At 39.3% G+C, this 16,625-nt stretch overlaps 1 protein-coding gene across 2 annotated transcripts; it reads left to right on the top strand.

The window, feature by feature from the left end:
• The first annotated feature begins 11,375 nt into the window (after positions 1 to 11,375).
• LOC122008202 (ELMO domain-containing protein A-like) lies at positions 11,376 to 15,589 on the top strand. Of its 2 annotated transcripts, none has more exons than XM_042563835.1 (9): positions 11,376 to 11,731; positions 13,284 to 13,393; positions 13,615 to 13,683; positions 14,014 to 14,129; positions 14,217 to 14,271; positions 14,392 to 14,512; positions 15,025 to 15,072; positions 15,198 to 15,292; positions 15,378 to 15,589. In XM_042563835.1, the coding sequence occupies exons 1-9, from the start codon at positions 11,632 to 11,634 to the stop codon at positions 15,474 to 15,476; spliced, it is 813 nt and encodes a 270-aa protein (XP_042419769.1). In that variant the 5' UTR covers positions 11,376 to 11,631; the 3' UTR covers positions 15,477 to 15,589. The 2 variants fall into 2 exon arrangements, with proteins under 2 accessions (XP_042419769.1, XP_042419768.1); XM_042563834.1 differs by having other exon boundaries at positions 14,214 to 14,271.
• The last annotated feature ends 1,036 nt before the right edge of the window (positions 15,590 to 16,625 follow it).

The raw sequence follows: 16,625 nt of genomic DNA, 5'->3' as shown, positions 1-16,625 counted from the left end.
ATGAATCAATAAGCCCGATAAGTTGGGAAATGGTATCACTTATAGTGTGTGCTGTTGATTATAGAAGGAAACTGTGTCCTAGAGATACTAGGTTGATAATGTCCTCAAGAGGAGCTCATAAGGATTGTCATGTTAAACCCTGCAGGTGGACCTAGTCCGACATGATGATAAGGTTGAGTGGTACTACTCTTGGACTAAGATATTAATTAAATGAGTTATCAGTAACTCACTTAATTAGTGGACATTCGATATCTTAAACACAGGGAGACTAACACACTCATGATAAGAAGGAGCCCAAAATGTAATTTGGGATTGGTGCGATAGTTCAATAATAGTTCTCTAGTGGAATGAATTATTATTGATAAAATTAAATTGTGTGTTCGGGGCGAGCACGGGATGCTTAATTTTATCGGGAGACCAAAACCAATTCCTCCTCTCGGTCCCTATCGTAGCCTCTTAATTATGGAGTACTATACCCACCTATACCCACCTTCTTACCCATCCTATAGGGGCCGGCCAAGCTAGGTCGGCCATGGGTATGTTCATGGGTGAATTCATGTGGCCGGCCCTATTAAAATAAAAAGGAATTTTAATTTTAAAATTTTTCTTATGTGGATAATATAATTTAAAAGAGAGTTTAAAAATTTAAATCCTTCCTTTTATAAGATTCTACAAAAGATTAAGAGAAGAGTTAAAATCTCTTTCCTTATTTGTAAATTAAAAGGTTGATTTTAATTTTGGTAAAAACTTTCCTTTTAATTATATTCATGATTTAAAAGAAAGTTTAAAAATTAAAAATTCTCTTTTATTAGTTTCTACAAAAGATTAAGAAAAGATTTAATATCTTTCCTTATTTGTAGATTGAAAGGAGATTTTAATTTTTAGAGATAACTTTCCTTTTTGGAAATTATCCACATGTTTAAAAGAAAGATTTTAATTTATAAAATTTCTTTTTATAACCAATCATGAAGGGATAAAATTATTGGAGAAATTTTTATAAATTTCTAGAAACAAATTAGGAAGTTTTAATTTTGTTTTAATTAAAACTCTCCTTGTTTTGGGGAAAGAGTGCCATTATAATTTGAAAAGAGAAAATTATTTTAATTAAATAAATTTTCCTTTTCAATGGCAAAAGAATTAAGGAAGTTTTATTAAATTTTCCTTATTTGCCAAGACCAAGGATTATAAAAGAGGGGGTAGAGGAGGCTTCAATGCTAACGACTCTATTCTATTTTTCCTCTCTTTTCTCCTTGGGTGTGGCCGGCCCTTTCTTTCCTCTCCTCTCCTTTGTGTGGCCGAAACCTTCTCATGGTGGAGATAGCTTTGGTGGCCGGATCTAAGAAGGAGAAGAAGGAGAGAAAAGAAGCCTCTTTTCTAGCATCCCTTGGAGCATGGTGGTGGTGGCCGAACCTCTTCATCCTAGGAGAAGTTTTGATGACCGAAACTTGTAAGGAAGAAGAAGGTGCTTGGTGGTTCTCATCTCGGAAGATCGTTGCCCACACAACGTCCGAGGTTAGAAGAGGAATACGGTAGAAGATCAAGAGGTTTTTCTACAAGGTATAACTAGTAATTTTTCTTTCCGCATCATACTAGTTATTTATGGAAATAATACCAAATACAAGAGGCTTACGATTCTAGAATTTCGAATATGTTTTTCGATGTTGTGTTCTTTTGTTTTTTCTTTTCCTTGTGATTTGATTGTTCTTTTCGGTTAACCTAAAGTTATTTTAGGAAATTCAATATTAGCTTTCTATAAAAGGTTTTGTCTAGTCGGTGGTGGTTGCTCCCATATCCAAGAAGGTCATGTGCCTCGCCACGTCAGTACTGGGAACCAATTATGGAAATTATTATTTAATGGAATTAATAACTTAAGGTGATTTGGGTCGAACGTGTTAAGTTCCGCAGGAGACCCAAGTCAAAACCTAAAAGAACGAATAGATTAAGTTTTGGATCAAACGTGTTAAGTTCCGCAGGCGATCCAAAATTTAATTTAAAAGAACACATGGTAGCTAGGAAAAGGTTCAGACCTTTGTACAAAATTTTTGTACAGTGGAACCTCTAGGTTTTCCGAGTAGCAACCAACAGCTAGTGCAGCATCCTTGGAAGCCATCTAATCGGGCAGGAAATTTTCTTCGGCCGAGCGACTGTTCCGCTCGACCACCAAAAAATCTTAGGCCTCCTTAAGCTTCTGAGTCAGGCTCCGGACCTCCTTATTCTTCAATTCAAGATCATCGATGGCCCGTTGTTTCTTGACATTGGCCGACTCAATTTTCTTATCGAAGGTGGCACTACTAGAAATATAACATATTACAACACTTACTTTATGACATTTAATTTTAAATGTCACTATAATTTTTTTTTAATGACATTTATCAAAAAGGATTATTTTAAATATAAAAGTATTGATGCGGATAGTGCTTGGGGGCAGAGAGGGAATAAGGAGGAAGAGGAATGACAGTTTGGTCTTTGGGCGAAGTAGGGATTTCTTGTTAAAAGGGCATTGTTCATCGTGTTCGAGGGGAGGAGAGTGTTAGAGTGTATACTAAAAGCCTAGCTTTTGTATAAACATTTATTTAGAAATAAGAATCACATTGGTCAAGTATCTACATTTATGTTAAGTGTATTTGTTCAATTAATTTATATCGTAGATAACATGGTGTGTGGTGTCACGCACAGAAGATCATGTTATCAGTTCTTTATAAATTATAAACAGTTGCTCACGACTAAGATGGAAAGGAACAAACCATCGGTAAAGTCGTAGTGTGATTAAGGATTGGTTTATCTTGATTGATAAATTACACTAGTACATTCTAAGTGTATTGAGTAGGACCATTTTAGGTAAGTTCTTTTTATACTGACTTGATAAAAGAACTAGACCTTAGTTATTATGGAAGTGTGTGCTCTTATTCCTAATATAATAACAAACACATATATTTAGTATTTATTTCTTTGACTTATCAATGGGTGAGATTTAGCTCGATAAATCAATATGCCTGATAAGTTGGGAAATGATACTACTTATAGTGTGTGTTGTTGATTATAGAAGGAAATTGTGTCCTAGTAATCTAGGTTGATAATGTCCCCAAGAGGAGCTCATAAGGATTGTCATGTTAAACCCTGCAGGTGGACTTAGTCCGACATGACGATGAGGTTGAGTGGTACTACTCTTGGACTAAGATATTAATTAGGTGAGTTGTCAGTAACTCATTTAATTAGTGGACATTCGACATCTTAAACGCAGGGAGACTAACACACTCATAATAAGAAGGAGCCCAAAATGTAATTTGGGATTGGTGCGGTAGTTCAATAATAATTCTTCAGTGGTATGAATTATTATTGATGAAATTCAGTTGTGTGTTTGGGGCGAACACGGGAAGCTTAATTTCATCGGGAGACCAAAATCAATTCCTCCTCTCGGTCCCTATCGTAGCCTCTTTTATATAGAGAATTATACCCACCTATACCCACTTCTTACCCATCCTAATGGGGTCGGCCAAGCTAGCTTGAAACCCAAGCTAGGGTCGGTCAAGATCAAAGGATTGAGCCAAGTTAATTGGCCGGTCATAGCTTGGAGCCCAAGCTTGATTGGCCGGCCATATTAAAAAAGGATTTTATTTTATTTAAAAAATTTTCTTAATGTGGATATCATGGTTTTAAAAGAGAGTTTAAAATTTAAATCTTTCCTTTTATAGCATTCTACAAAGGATTAAGAAAAGATTTGAAATCTTTCCTTATTTGTAGATTGAAAGGTGGATTTTAATTTTAAGAAAACTTTCCTTTTTTAATCATATTCATGATTTAAAAGAGAGTTTAAAAAATTAAATATTCCCTTTTATAAGTTTATACAAAAGATTAAGAAAAGATTTGATATCTTTCCTTATTTGTAGATTGAAAGGAGATTTTAATTTTTCGAGATAACTTTTCTTTTTGAAAATCATCCACATGTTTAAAAGAAAGATTTTAATTTATAAAATTTCTTTTTTACAAACCACCATGAAGGAAAAAATTACTGGAGAATTTTTTTTTTATGAATTTTCGGAAACAAATTAGGAAGTTTTAATTCTTATGTTAATTAAAACTCTCCTTATTTTGGAGTTTATAGTTGCCGACCATGATATGTGAGAAAAGCTTTTTAATTTTAATTAATTAAATTTTATTTTTCATGGCAAAAGAATTAAGGAAGTTTTTATTAAAATTTCCTTATTTGCCAAGACCAAGGATTATAAAAGAGGGGGTAGAGGTGCCTTCATGGCTAACGACTCTATTCTTTTCTTCCTCTCTTTTCCTCCTTGGTGTGGTTGGCCCTAGGGTCTCTTCTCTTCTCTTCCTCCTTTGTGGCCGACGGCATCAACACAAGAGAAATTCATGGTGGCAAGTTCTAGCTAGGAGAAGAAGGAGAGAAAAGAGTTTTTGTTTCTAGCATCCCTTGGAGCTTGGTGGTGGTGGTCGGACCTCTACTTCTCTTGAAGAATTATGGTGGCCGAATCTTGCTTGGAGAAGAAGGTGGCTTAGGTGGATTCTCATCGCGGTAGATCGTTGCCCACACAACGTCCGGGATAAGAAGAGGAATACGGTAGAAGATCAAGAGGTTATTTGCTTACAAAGAAAAGTATAACTAGTAATTGTTTTCCGCATCATACTAGTTTTCTTTGTATAGTTATTTTTGGAAATACCAAACACAAGAGACATATGATTCTAGAGTTTTCAGATTTGCTTCGAAGTTATGTTTCTTTTCTTTTATTTTTCGAATTTGTGATTCAATTGTTCTTTTTGGTTAAATCTAGAGTTATTTAAGGAAATTAAATATTAACTTTCCTTAAAAGGCTTTGTCTAGGCGGTGGTGGTTGCTCCCATATCCAAGAAGGTCATGTTCCTCGCTATGCAGTCCTGGAAGCCAATTTTGGAAATTAATATTTAATGGAATTAATAACATAGGTGGATTTAAATCAATAGTGTTAAGTTCCGCTTGCGATTCAAATCTAAACCATCAAGAACAGATAAGTTAAATTTGGAATCAATGATGTTAAGTTCCGTCTGCGATTCCTAATTTAACTTCTAAAGAACACAATAGGTTATTTAAGGAAAGATTCGACACTTGTATAAAATTTTTGTACAGTGGAACCGGTACGATTTTCCTAGGACTAACCAACAGAGAGGGGCTCATGGTTTTGGCCGCCGCCAACCTGAACAGGAATGGGGGCAGCTTCTCCCTCTCAGGCTCCTCGTCGGCGCTGGTCACCACTCCTTTTCTCTTCTCCTCTCTTGCATGCGACATCGACCCCTCAACCACTGCGCCCTCTCCGACCTCTGTCGCCATACGATCTCTTCTACAGAAACTCCTATTCCAAGGTCTCACCTTCTCTTCACTCCATCCACTTATCCTCCGTCGTCTGCCGCCACAGCAAGTGGGTCATTCGTCTCCATTTCGCCACCTCCACTGACAACTCCCCATCCCTCCCCATCGACTTCTACCAAGTACCTGACAGTGGAGGCCATCGTCACCTATTTGGGTTCACAAAAGTTAATGGAGAAGGCCAAGCCCATTCCTGATGCCAAGGTGGAGAACAACAAGTTTTGTGTATCTGTCCACTCCAGATGTGTGGAAGAAAAGATTCTAAAACACTATCATTGGAGGATTCCCATGTCGAAGGTTGTTGTCCATTAGATAGGTGCATCAATGAGGAAGGATATGTTTGTTGCTTGCCTGAGTATCTCAACAGATTGCTTGAAAGAATAATCCAAAATAAGGGCCTCGACGATTCGATCAGCACCATAAGCAGTTCACCGATCCATCCGAGGGCACCCCCGGGGCCAGGGTACATCGCCGTATTCATTTTGTACTTATTTTATTATCCTATTATTATGTGGATGCTTATATGTTCACGGGACCAACCTTGAGCATCGAGGTACCAGGGATTGGGGCAACCTAGTCACTGGCTGCAGGTGTTGTTGACCAGAAGACATCGGATGACTTGGTCAACACAGGAGATAGCTCATCAGCCGGGTCATGGGGATGCGGTCAACCTTCCAGACACGACACACCGGCAGGTCCGTTTTCTCAGCTTCCCGACAGGATCAAGTATCATTTTAGACAATATATAGTAACATATTTCATTAATGTCACCATATACCATCCTAATAATAATTAAGCCATCGTTAAGTTTTTGTTTTCCCCTACTCTAACCGAACCAGCTTGTTGAGCCGAACCAGCATCACCTCTTGATCTGCAGATTTTTTATGCTCGACCTCCAGAAGTTTATTGCTCCTCTCCAGGTCGACCTTCAGCTTCTCTACCTCAGAGATCGATAGCCCTTGGGAGGAGGAAGCGCCGCTCGAGACCTTGAGTTTCTTGAACTCATCTTCCAAGAATGCGAGCCTATGACACATGGCCAGACTCTCTACCCAGTACTACAGGTAAACAGGAAAATGTTATATCCAAACGAAGGTAAGCCATGACTTTACATTAAAACTTACTCCGGTGCCAATTTGGGTATGACTGTTGACCAGGGCACCTGGAGGTAGCATCACTGCACGGGCTTGTGCATCTTCCCAGACATCAATGAGTGGCCCCCAGATAAGGATTTGGTGCTCAGGGGTCCAGAACTGGGAGCTCGACTCGCTATAGTCCTCCGTTGGTAGATGGAGGATTGCCGTAACAGATCATCGGCTGCTCGAGGCCGAGTGGGATGAGGCCTCTCGACCAGAAGTCAGTAAGATGCCGGACCGTTTAACCGCCAGAGGTTTCGGTGGTGGCGACATGAAGGCCACGGTTGATGCGGCGACGACCCCTTGAGGTAGCTCAGCCAGGGAAGGGGTCCGATTAGACGATAAAGCCTCCACAGTTTCGGGGAGTGGAGTCAGAGTCGAAGTTTCAACCCTCTCGATCGGTTGCGCGCCCGAGGTAGCGGAACGCGAAGACGGCTCCGCTCGGCACCTCTTGCGCCTGGTCAGTGGCACGTCGGAGGAGCCCGAGCCCGAGGGTTCCTCAACGGGAATGATGGGGCGCCACTCCGTTTGAGGCTATGAGCTCGGGGTGGCCCCTCTGCTCGGCGTATGGCTGGTTACGCCTTCGCCAACTTACACGGGCGTCTCCTCGCTTAGCCCAAGTGGATCTTTGTGGGAGCCGACCGATCGCAGACCTCGGTTCGCCAGTCCCTCGGTAGCCATCACCTTGATCGCGCTGTCCGAGAGCTTCGCTTTGCCGGCCATCCGCGCTCGCATCATGACTTCAACTGCAGGATAAAAGGAAAAATTAGTTAGCATCAAAGGAATATGTAAAGAAGTGTCTTACCTAAGCTGGTCGGCAACCAGGTGCGGATCAGACTCAGGCCGAAGATGTAGAGGACACCCTCAAACAGCAATGTCATACTTCTGACCGGCCATCATCGTCGCAACATCCAAATAGTCCGATCAACTCTTGTAACTCTTCAGTGGGGGCTGAGGCGCCACTTCGAGCTACTAGCGGGTCGAAAATTTCGACCGCTTGGGAAGACGCAGGAAAAAGAAGTACTCCCTCCAATGTTTATTGGAGGATGACATCTTATCAAAAAAACACTAGACCGACCCTAAATTGAAAGAGGAAGGTCCCCGGCTCGGACAACTCGTGTAGTAAAACTAGTGGAAGACCCGGAGCATAAGAGGGATGTCGTGCAACCGAAACAAAACGACGACGCCACACAGAAGATGGAAGGAGTTCGGAACGAGTTGAGGGAGGGAGATGCGGAAGTATTTACAAACTGCGTTAATGAAAGGATGGATAGGAACCGCAGACCAACGGAGAAATGATCCCTGAATAGATAGATGCATCTGGTCGCGCGGGGTATTTGGCCGATTGGACGAGGAAGGCAAACAATCTTGTGGCCAGGCGAAATTTCGAAGGCATTTCTAAGGCCCTTCGCGTCACCCTCGTCAAATCTAGACTCCATGGTGGTATACCAGGGTTCAGGGATGGGGGCCGACGGCTATAAAGAGCTGGCCATCGTAAAAGTAGACGCGAAATGGGGGAAAGGCGATCAAAAAAGATACAAAAGGGTCGCGAGAGAGTCGCAAGAACAGCGGAAAGCGGAATGCTCGAAAGAAAAAGGTGACAGGAAGAGAGCTTACTGGGAAAGAGGGAGACGGAGGATCGCCGAAGGGCAAGACGCAAGGAATCGTAGGAGAGCACAGCGAGCAGAGGCACAAAGGTCGTCGGAAACATGGCAACAAAAGCGTGGAGAAGGCAACGACGCAGCGGGCTCATATACCCCGGGCTCGGCCAACCGGAGCCGTCCGATCTCGGTCGCGGAAACCTAGGATAAGATCTCACCATTGAATTCAAACTGCCAAGCGTCACCATCAATGTTTGTCATGTCAGGCATGCGGTGGCAGTGGGCGTGACACGTGGCATGCTACCACGGGTCGACAGTTAATGCATACCTGGGAACCTATTCTGCCTTAATGAGAGGGGATTTGCATGATTCCTAAGAAATCAGGGTGACGTCAGCCTAGCCCGTGCTCGCCCGAGACAACCCGAGGAAAAAATTCTACAAGTACAAGCCTTTGTCCGCCTGATCGGATCGAGGGAGCATGCTTATGACCGAGCGACAAGCTTCAAAAGGCCGATCGGCGATGATCGGGCCTAGCCTGATCGGAGCCCATACAGTGATGAAGGCCGATCGGGAGGGAACCTACGCACATAATGGTCCAGTTAGTCGGACTACAACCTCCTTCGACTAGACTTGAAGGGGAGCTTGTGATGTGGTGATGATGAGGGACCCCGCCCCGTTGCCACGGTGGAGGTCAATGGAGGTTAGAGTCAAGACGATCAACGAACGGATGATCTTGGCCGATCGAGTAGGGCATATCCCGACCGAGTATTAAGCACCGACCCACCGTCTTTGACATGGAGTAATCAAACCAACGCTCAAGGGACGTGTAGAAGCCGAGCCAAGTGGCTCTCCCGGCGCGAGAGTGGGCTTCCGGCCGAGCGGCCATTCCGCTCGGCCCAAATAACAGACATAGCGAGATGTCCTTCGACATCCTTTTGGGAGCTAATGCCGCTGACAAGTGGCATGGTCAGACAGAGGATCGTACGACGGAAGCTTCGACTGTTACTTCAGAGATATGCTTGGCCTGTTAAGTTATTGTGTCAGAGATACTTTACTGATATGTCTCTTCTGGGAAAGCTTGGAATAGTGTGCCCGCTTTAAGAAGCGTGCACACACGCTACAGGAGCCCTATATAAAGGGGGTCCAGACATTGTCGGAGGTATGATTTTCTTTTGATTTCTACTGTTTCGCTACAATTCTCTTTGCTTCCCGCTTCGCCGGAGACTGAGGGTCATCACCGGGGATCCCTTTCCTATCTCGGCACTGACGATGCTTGTGTTGCATGTAGGAGCGAAGTCCATCGGAGGTCAGCAAGAGTGTCACGTCCCTAGCTTCCGTCTTTTCGACTTTCAGACATGATCAATTACTAAAGAGCGTATTTAAAGTTATAAAATTTTTAAAAGATACCTTTCATTTTCAGATTTCTCAAATAGCTTACTTGTTTCTCATTTTACTCCTCTACCACCTGTGGTGCTGTATGCAAAGAATACCACGACTGTTATACTATATTTCAACAATCAACACTCGTATAAACCATCAAATTAGCACAACTGTGATGTTGTTCTTCAGATTCGTTGTTCTTTTAAATGTAACATGACAGTGGTCAATTGATGATGATTTTTAAGTGTAGAAAAAAATATATTCGATAATTTGTACATCGACATCCATTCAAAGCAATCATCAATTCTCACTGCAGAGCTTAGAGCTTCGCAGCCTTATCATCTTCTTGGATGCCTTGTCCCATCTCCAATTCTAATGGAACAGCAACGCACCTTTAACCAGTACTTTTGAATCAAACAAAATTAAGCTCAATTCTGTCCAAATAGATAGCCTTTGAAAACAGCCTTTAAAAGCAGTCTTCTTGCTGTGTATCGTACGGGGCTGTGAGTGGCTGGCTGCTGTGTTTCTGGAGCATGTTTGTTGCAGATGCTCCAGCACTTCACATGGCTCGTGGCTCTTGTCCCGGGGAAGTTAAAAAGAGTTGGCGGTCATTTGGGTAAAGCTAGAAGAACACATGGAGGATCGAAAGCCTCTTTTGACTGCTATTCAGCTGTGCTTGTGCCACAGTGCGATCTAATTAAAGAAAACAGCAATAGCTAAACGACTAAATTAAACTGCACTTTTGTTTAGTTGGCAATCCAAGCAGATGCGGTTCAGTTGCATGAAAATTTTTAAGTAAATTAGTGCTGGTAGTGAATGGTCCATCATCGTGCATTATATATCTCTGATGAATTGAAAAACATCAGGCTGCGGCTGCACCATTGCCAAGCTAATTAAAGAAAACAGCGATATAACTAAACGAACAAAATGAAACTGCAGCTTTGAAACTTGAAAGTGTTTGTGGATCTTATCTAAAATGTCATATTTTCTTAAATGGAGGCATTAAAGTGAAATTAATGAAGAAAACTGAATGCAGATACTTTATTGGCTGAAGTCAATGATGCACCTTTCGGCATTTGTTTTTTTCAAAAATATTATCACATTTATATTTTCTTCCTAAAACACCCTTCACTCCATCTTAAAGTCGTTTACCTTTTGTTTTTTTAAGATGTTTATTTCCCTTCTTTTCTCTTATAATTAACTATTATAAAAATAAAAAAATACAACCATACTAATAAAATTTTATAGCTTTATTCAGTATGGTATATATCATTATTTATATTTAAATATATTTTATTTTATTATTATAATTTAATATTTAGCTTCAGATTTTATCACCGTTTTATAATTTTCTTTTTAAAATCTTAGAAGTAATCTACGATTATAAATTATATTTTACGTTATCTTCTAGTTCAATCATCCTACTTATATTTATATAAAAATCTTCTCAATTCCTTTATTTTTTATATAAAAATGATCTTAAAATAATTCATTATATTCTATCTTAATAATAGTTCATTCGTTTAATATTACTGAACATAAATTTTATACATTATGTCTTTATTTTATTAAATTTAAAATATTTTACTTCTAATATTTTCGATAAAGATTCGTACTTAATATTTTTTCTTTCATGTATTTCATCAATTAAAATAATAAAAATTTTAAAAAATAAAATTAAAATAATTAAGTTTTTTTACATTTATTTTTTTATCTCTCTCCTAATTAGCACATTAAAAAACTAAAAAAAAGCCTCAATCAAAACAGTTCCAAGATAAATCATGAGGGTATTTTGGACAGCAAACTCTGAGTGAGTGAGGAGGCCTTATATATAATTGTTGAAAAAGAAAAAGTCGATATATAAAAAAGTTTTTTTTTTTTAATTTTCTGTCTGCCTACTTTATTTATTTCAGTGAGGGGTTTTGTCGTGTCGAGGAAAGCCGACGACAAGGCGACGAATCCAATCTCCGACACAGCCACGGAAACAGACGCGGAAACAGCCTTAGCTTCCTCCTGCAACTCTTCCACCGCCCCTCATTTTTCTTTAACTATTTACTCTCCTCCGTCTTCCGCCACTCTCGCTCCGCTCCCAAATCCCATTTGATCCTCTTCTCCTCCATCTCTCCTCACCCAGTTACTCCAGAGGAGGTAGCAGGAGGGAGACATGAGCATCGAGAGGAACCACGGGGGCTGCATGGCTGTCGGATCGCTGCCGCCGCCCTCCATCTTCAAGTGCGCTCACAGCGCTCCCGCTGCCAATGCCGGTAGGCCATCCTCGTCCTTCCTCTTCTTTTGCTTCAGGAAAAAAGTACTTTTTGGTCTTTAGAGTACGAGAGGTTTCCCTTGATCGTCGATTTTCTCGCTGATTGATTCCGTTGCACTCCGTGGACATTGTATGATATGGACAACCGGAGGCCGAAGTTCCTTGTGACCGCTGGAGCTTTGTTTTTCTTCCTAGGTTTTCTATCGGATATTTTCTAGGGCTTGCCCGCAACGATCTGTTTGCTTCTTTATTGCAACCGATTTGGTGTGCTCGCTGTATTTTTAGCTGAAAAAAATATTGTTGTCCTCTAATAGGTATATTTGAGCTTTAATCAGCTTCTTTAGGTGAATCCGAAGATTTGAGTTACTAAAGATCTGGTCTTTGGGAGTCTTTGAATAACAAAGAAACAATGATATTTTCATCTCTACTTTTAGCTTAGCATCGGAATGGCGACACCTTTGAGTTTTAGCATGACATGTGAGGGTCATTTGTCTGTCCTATCTCGAAATTTACGCTATATCTCTTTGCACTTTGCGGTATAATTTCTGGAGCTACTCTTTGTCCTTGCCACTTTAGCATGCACGCGGAAATTTAAGACGAATATCCCCATATAAGTGTCTCGTTCCCCGAGTAGATTGTCATTGCTGACTAGCAAATGCCACGAGTATGTTACAGACGTGGGTCTCACACGATACCTTCCTGTAAGCCTTGGTGCCCTGCTAAATTTGTAGCCACGCAACATCATACTACAAGCAACCACCAAATGCTTGTACCCCCCCCCCCCCCCCCCCACAAAGTTTGTCTTTCTTGTAAGGAAGTTTGTCTTTCTTGTAAGTTTCGTGTCCTTGCACGTCTCCAGCCTTGTGACATAGCCTGAGAACTTATTTGGGTAATAATTAAAAGGCCGCTGCTTATTTTTTTTATCGTTAAAACGGCATTTTACTTTTTAAAAATATTAAAACGGTGTCTTATTCCCTTTTTCATGCTAAAAATATCCTTGTGTGTAGCAACTTTGGCCAACATTGCTATGACTTAAAGCAAAATTGCTAAGTATGAAATATTGTTATATCAAAATATTTTTTTAACTAGGTCAAAATTGCTCTAGCTTGGTCAAAATCATTCTATTTTGGTTAAGTTCACTTCAATCTTGTGATGGTAGCTTTGTTTTCAAAGTTTTTTTTTTTTTTTTTTTTTGATAATTCAGGACTAATCCTAGAGGTAGGTGGCCTTCAAAGTTGATACAACATTTAGTAGCTTTATTAATAAATGCTACAATATAGGGCAATTTGACTAGAATTACTTTTAGCAGTTTTGAATAAAGTTGCTACAAGTTGTAATAGATTTGAACAAAGCTACTATGATAGTGCTAGAAGAAGAATATTTTTGAGATAAAAAAATGTAATGAGGTGCTGATTTAATATTTTTTAAAATTAGGATATCTTTTGACTAAAACTACAATAGTGAGGTGCCCTCATGCTAGTGTCATTTTGCTAGTCATGATATACCTTTCATGCTTGTATTGCTAAGATTAACTTCCTATTGGCTTTGCGCAGATGATCAGACATGTGGTTCACCAAGATGGATCGGGAAAGGACTATCTTGTGTTTGTATGAAACGCAAAGGAACTTATGAGCGCATCTGCATGAATCTAACTCCTTTGCAGGTAAAAATTCAGTCACAATGTGATTCGACACTTGCTATATGAAGTTTGGTTTGCCTTTACATCTTAATCCTTTGTCTTTGTTCATGTTTGCAGTGTTTCTATATTGGCTGTTCATTAGAGCTTTGAACTGGCTCATTTTTCTTCACCTTAAGTTAATTCTTCTTCGTTAATAGAATGTTTGATAAGGGAAGTTTAATATCTGTGCATATATTTGTTTTCAGGAAGAAAGACTTCAAAGACTGAAGCACCGTGTGAATGTTTATTTTGATGGTTCAAGACGAGATCATCAGGTATTAAGCAATACTTGTCAACTTTTGATCAGTGTGTCTACCTGGTTTTGATCAGATTATTTCTTATACATGCATATATGAAATACTCTAGGATAAACATGGACAGTCAAGTGAAAGATGACACCAAGCTTTTTTCATCGCTTGTGGATGTTGATATCATTTTCACTTTTTTGATAACTAGGGTTCTGAACTTCTTTACTGAGTAAAGCATTCAGGAGAAATAGGAAGAGTGATTATTGAAGGAAAGCTAATAATTTGAAGTATTGAGTGAAATAGCAAGTGTTGCATCTATTCTATTTACCAATGCTGAAACGTAGCATGTACTGGCAGGAAGCTCTCAGGGCTCTTTGGCATGCAACATACCCCAATAAGGAACTCAGTGGTTTGGTATCTGACCAATGGAAGGATATGGGTTGGCAAGGGAGGGATCCATCTACTGATTTTCGGTAAATTGACCATTATAATTGTTTTATTCTCCATCCTACACAAACTGAGAAATATCCTGACTCACACAGTTGTTTCATGATAAGTAGGGGTGCTGGGTTTATTTCATTGGAGAATCTGCTGTTCTTTGCAAAAACATTCTCTGTAAGATCAAATTATCTTGTTCATGTTTTTTGTTTTCTCAACTTTAGTTCATTCACAAAATTTATCTTCTTAAACAATTGTATTCCAAGAAAAAGTAAACTTGACTTTCATTCTCTTTAGAATTCCTTCCAAACGTTGCTAAACAAGCAATTCGGGAAACGGTCTACCTGGGAATATCCTTTTGCAGTGGCTGGCGTCAATATCACTTTCATGATTATACAAATGCTAGATTTGCAATCTAGTAAGTGTTTCTTTCTAGCGATCAATACTTTGTTTATTCAAAGAGCAAATGAGAGTAGGACAAAGCCAAAAAAAAAAAAACCCTCTAAAAGTTAATTCTAAAGATCAATGAAAAAGATAGGGAAATAGTCCTCTGTTGGAGTTGCATTTATGAAACAAATGGAAGATTACATGTATATGATGCACATGAACCAAGATTAGAGTTTTCAGCTAGATATCAAGGTGACTTTTTATACCAGAACATATTGACACGGAGGTGTATAAAGAAGTGAGCATTGCTTGATACTTCTTGAACCATATCTAGCATGGTAGAATGTTTGTGCAGGTATCTCATCGAATAGTATTTATTACCACCTTTTTTTTTATTCGACAGACCTACTCCTTGCAAAGTTGCAGATTAACTTTTTTGAGTTGGGAAGTATTTGATCACCTTAACAGTTTTGCAAAATTGCAGTCCTTTTGATCTATGCAACATTACTATATTTTAACATGCTTAAAATTATGCATCTACAGCAAAGGCCAGGACATTCGTCAGAGCCGTCTTTGTCCAAATGCTGTCTGGTGAGTCTTTTGCATAAATATCTGCCAATTTACTTCCTGTTTTCGGTATCATAAATGAGATTCAGTAGAGCTGAGTTAGAATACAAAATCTCATTCCACTTAGAACATATGCTTTGCCATGGCAGAGGATGAATGGGCGTTCGATTTGCTCTACTGTGTAGCCTTCATGTTGATGGACAAGCAATGGCTACAAAGAAATGCTTCCTACATGGAATTCAATGTTAGCAATGTCTACTTCTTTCACTACAATCTCGTATTTATGTGTTTTCGGTAATCTTTATGTTTATATTATTATGCATTTTCAGGAGGTTCTGAAGTCGACTCGAGGGCAGCTGGAGAGGGAGCTCATGATGGACGATGTAATTAGGATAGAAGACATGCCATCATATAACCTTCTCGGATGACTGCTGAATTGTAAATTATGCCTTCTTTTCCTGCTCGATCCATGTTTTTTACTCACTGCTGGTATTGTTTTCAAGCATGGAATCGCATGACATCTCTGGGTTAAAGCGAAAAAGTGATCCATGGGTTAAAACAGATGGAGTGGAAAAATAAATAAATACAACTTCGAACAACAGAACTGAAAGGATAGGCAACAAGACATTGTCAAGTATTATAGTTTTACTTACAAAAGACGGTAACGTGAAAAAAAAAATTAATGTATGAAAATTGATTTGTTTTTTATTCACTGTGTGCAATATTATTATGGGTCGGGGCATAAAATTTTGATTGCTGCTTGACTCGCATGTCCGTGATTATTATGCACGACTAAGTGAGTCGGGGTATCAGAATTGACCCAAGCGTCTTGATTTCTCAATGAGTCGTGGAACAATGGAAGCTATTGTGTACGTGAAGTTGAGCAGCATATTACACACACTCTTTTTATATATATATATGAAATTTATATTCTGTACACCCACTTGTGTGCGACACACATGAGTGACTGAGTGCGTAGGGGGTTCGAAAATGATCCAAGCGTTCGAAAGTACACTGATTCTGAGTCCCCTAATCACTTTTGGACATCCTATGCACTCAGTCGTCCATGTATAGGAGTGTAAATGAGTCAAGCTGTTCGTGAGTTATTCGAAACTCGATTCGATAAAAGCTCGTTTAATGAGGCCCGTTAAGATAAACAAATCAAGCTCAAACTTCACAATATTCGACTCGTTAACTCGTGAACATGTTCATTAAATTCATAAATTAACTTTTAAATAAAAAAAAATAATAATTTTGATATTGAATTTATATATTTTACACTCTACTTATGAAAAACATAGATAAATATATTAAATTTATTTATTAGAATAAATTATACATTTTAATAAGAATATTATAATTTTTTTAAAATATATAATTTAGTTTTTAATGAATATTTAAATTTATAATTTATATTTATTAAACCCGTTTAGACTCGATAAAAGTTCGAATAAGCTCGTGAGTCATGAATATATTCGTTAAATAAAATTCGAGTTCGACTCAATTATAAACAAGACAAACTTAAACATCCAAGAGTTCGACTAGGCTCGGCTCGATTACATCCTATGCACGTCACA

Source organism: Zingiber officinale, chromosome 8A (genome assembly GCF_018446385.1).
Source record: "Zingiber officinale cultivar Zhangliang chromosome 8A, Zo_v1.1, whole genome shotgun sequence".
NCBI classification, from domain to species: Eukaryota; Viridiplantae; Streptophyta; class Magnoliopsida; order Zingiberales; family Zingiberaceae; genus Zingiber; species Zingiber officinale.
The sequence above is the reverse complement of the archived record's forward strand: the minus strand, read 5'-3'. Positions and strand labels throughout refer to the sequence as shown.

Excerpts from the sequence above, each read along its gene's own strand:
- LOC122008202 (XM_042563834.1), top strand. The coding sequence starts at position 11,632 with ATGAGCATCGAGAGGAACCACGGGGGCTGCATGGCTGTCGGATCGCTG. Across the intron at positions 13,394-13,614 it reads TGAATCTAACTCCTTTGCAG|GAAGAAAGACTTCAAAGACT; the intron begins GTAAAAATTCAG and ends ATTTGTTTTCAG. Across the intron at positions 14,130-14,213 it reads GATCCATCTACTGATTTTCG|TAGGGGTGCTGGGTTTATTT; the intron begins GTAAATTGACCA and ends TTTCATGATAAG.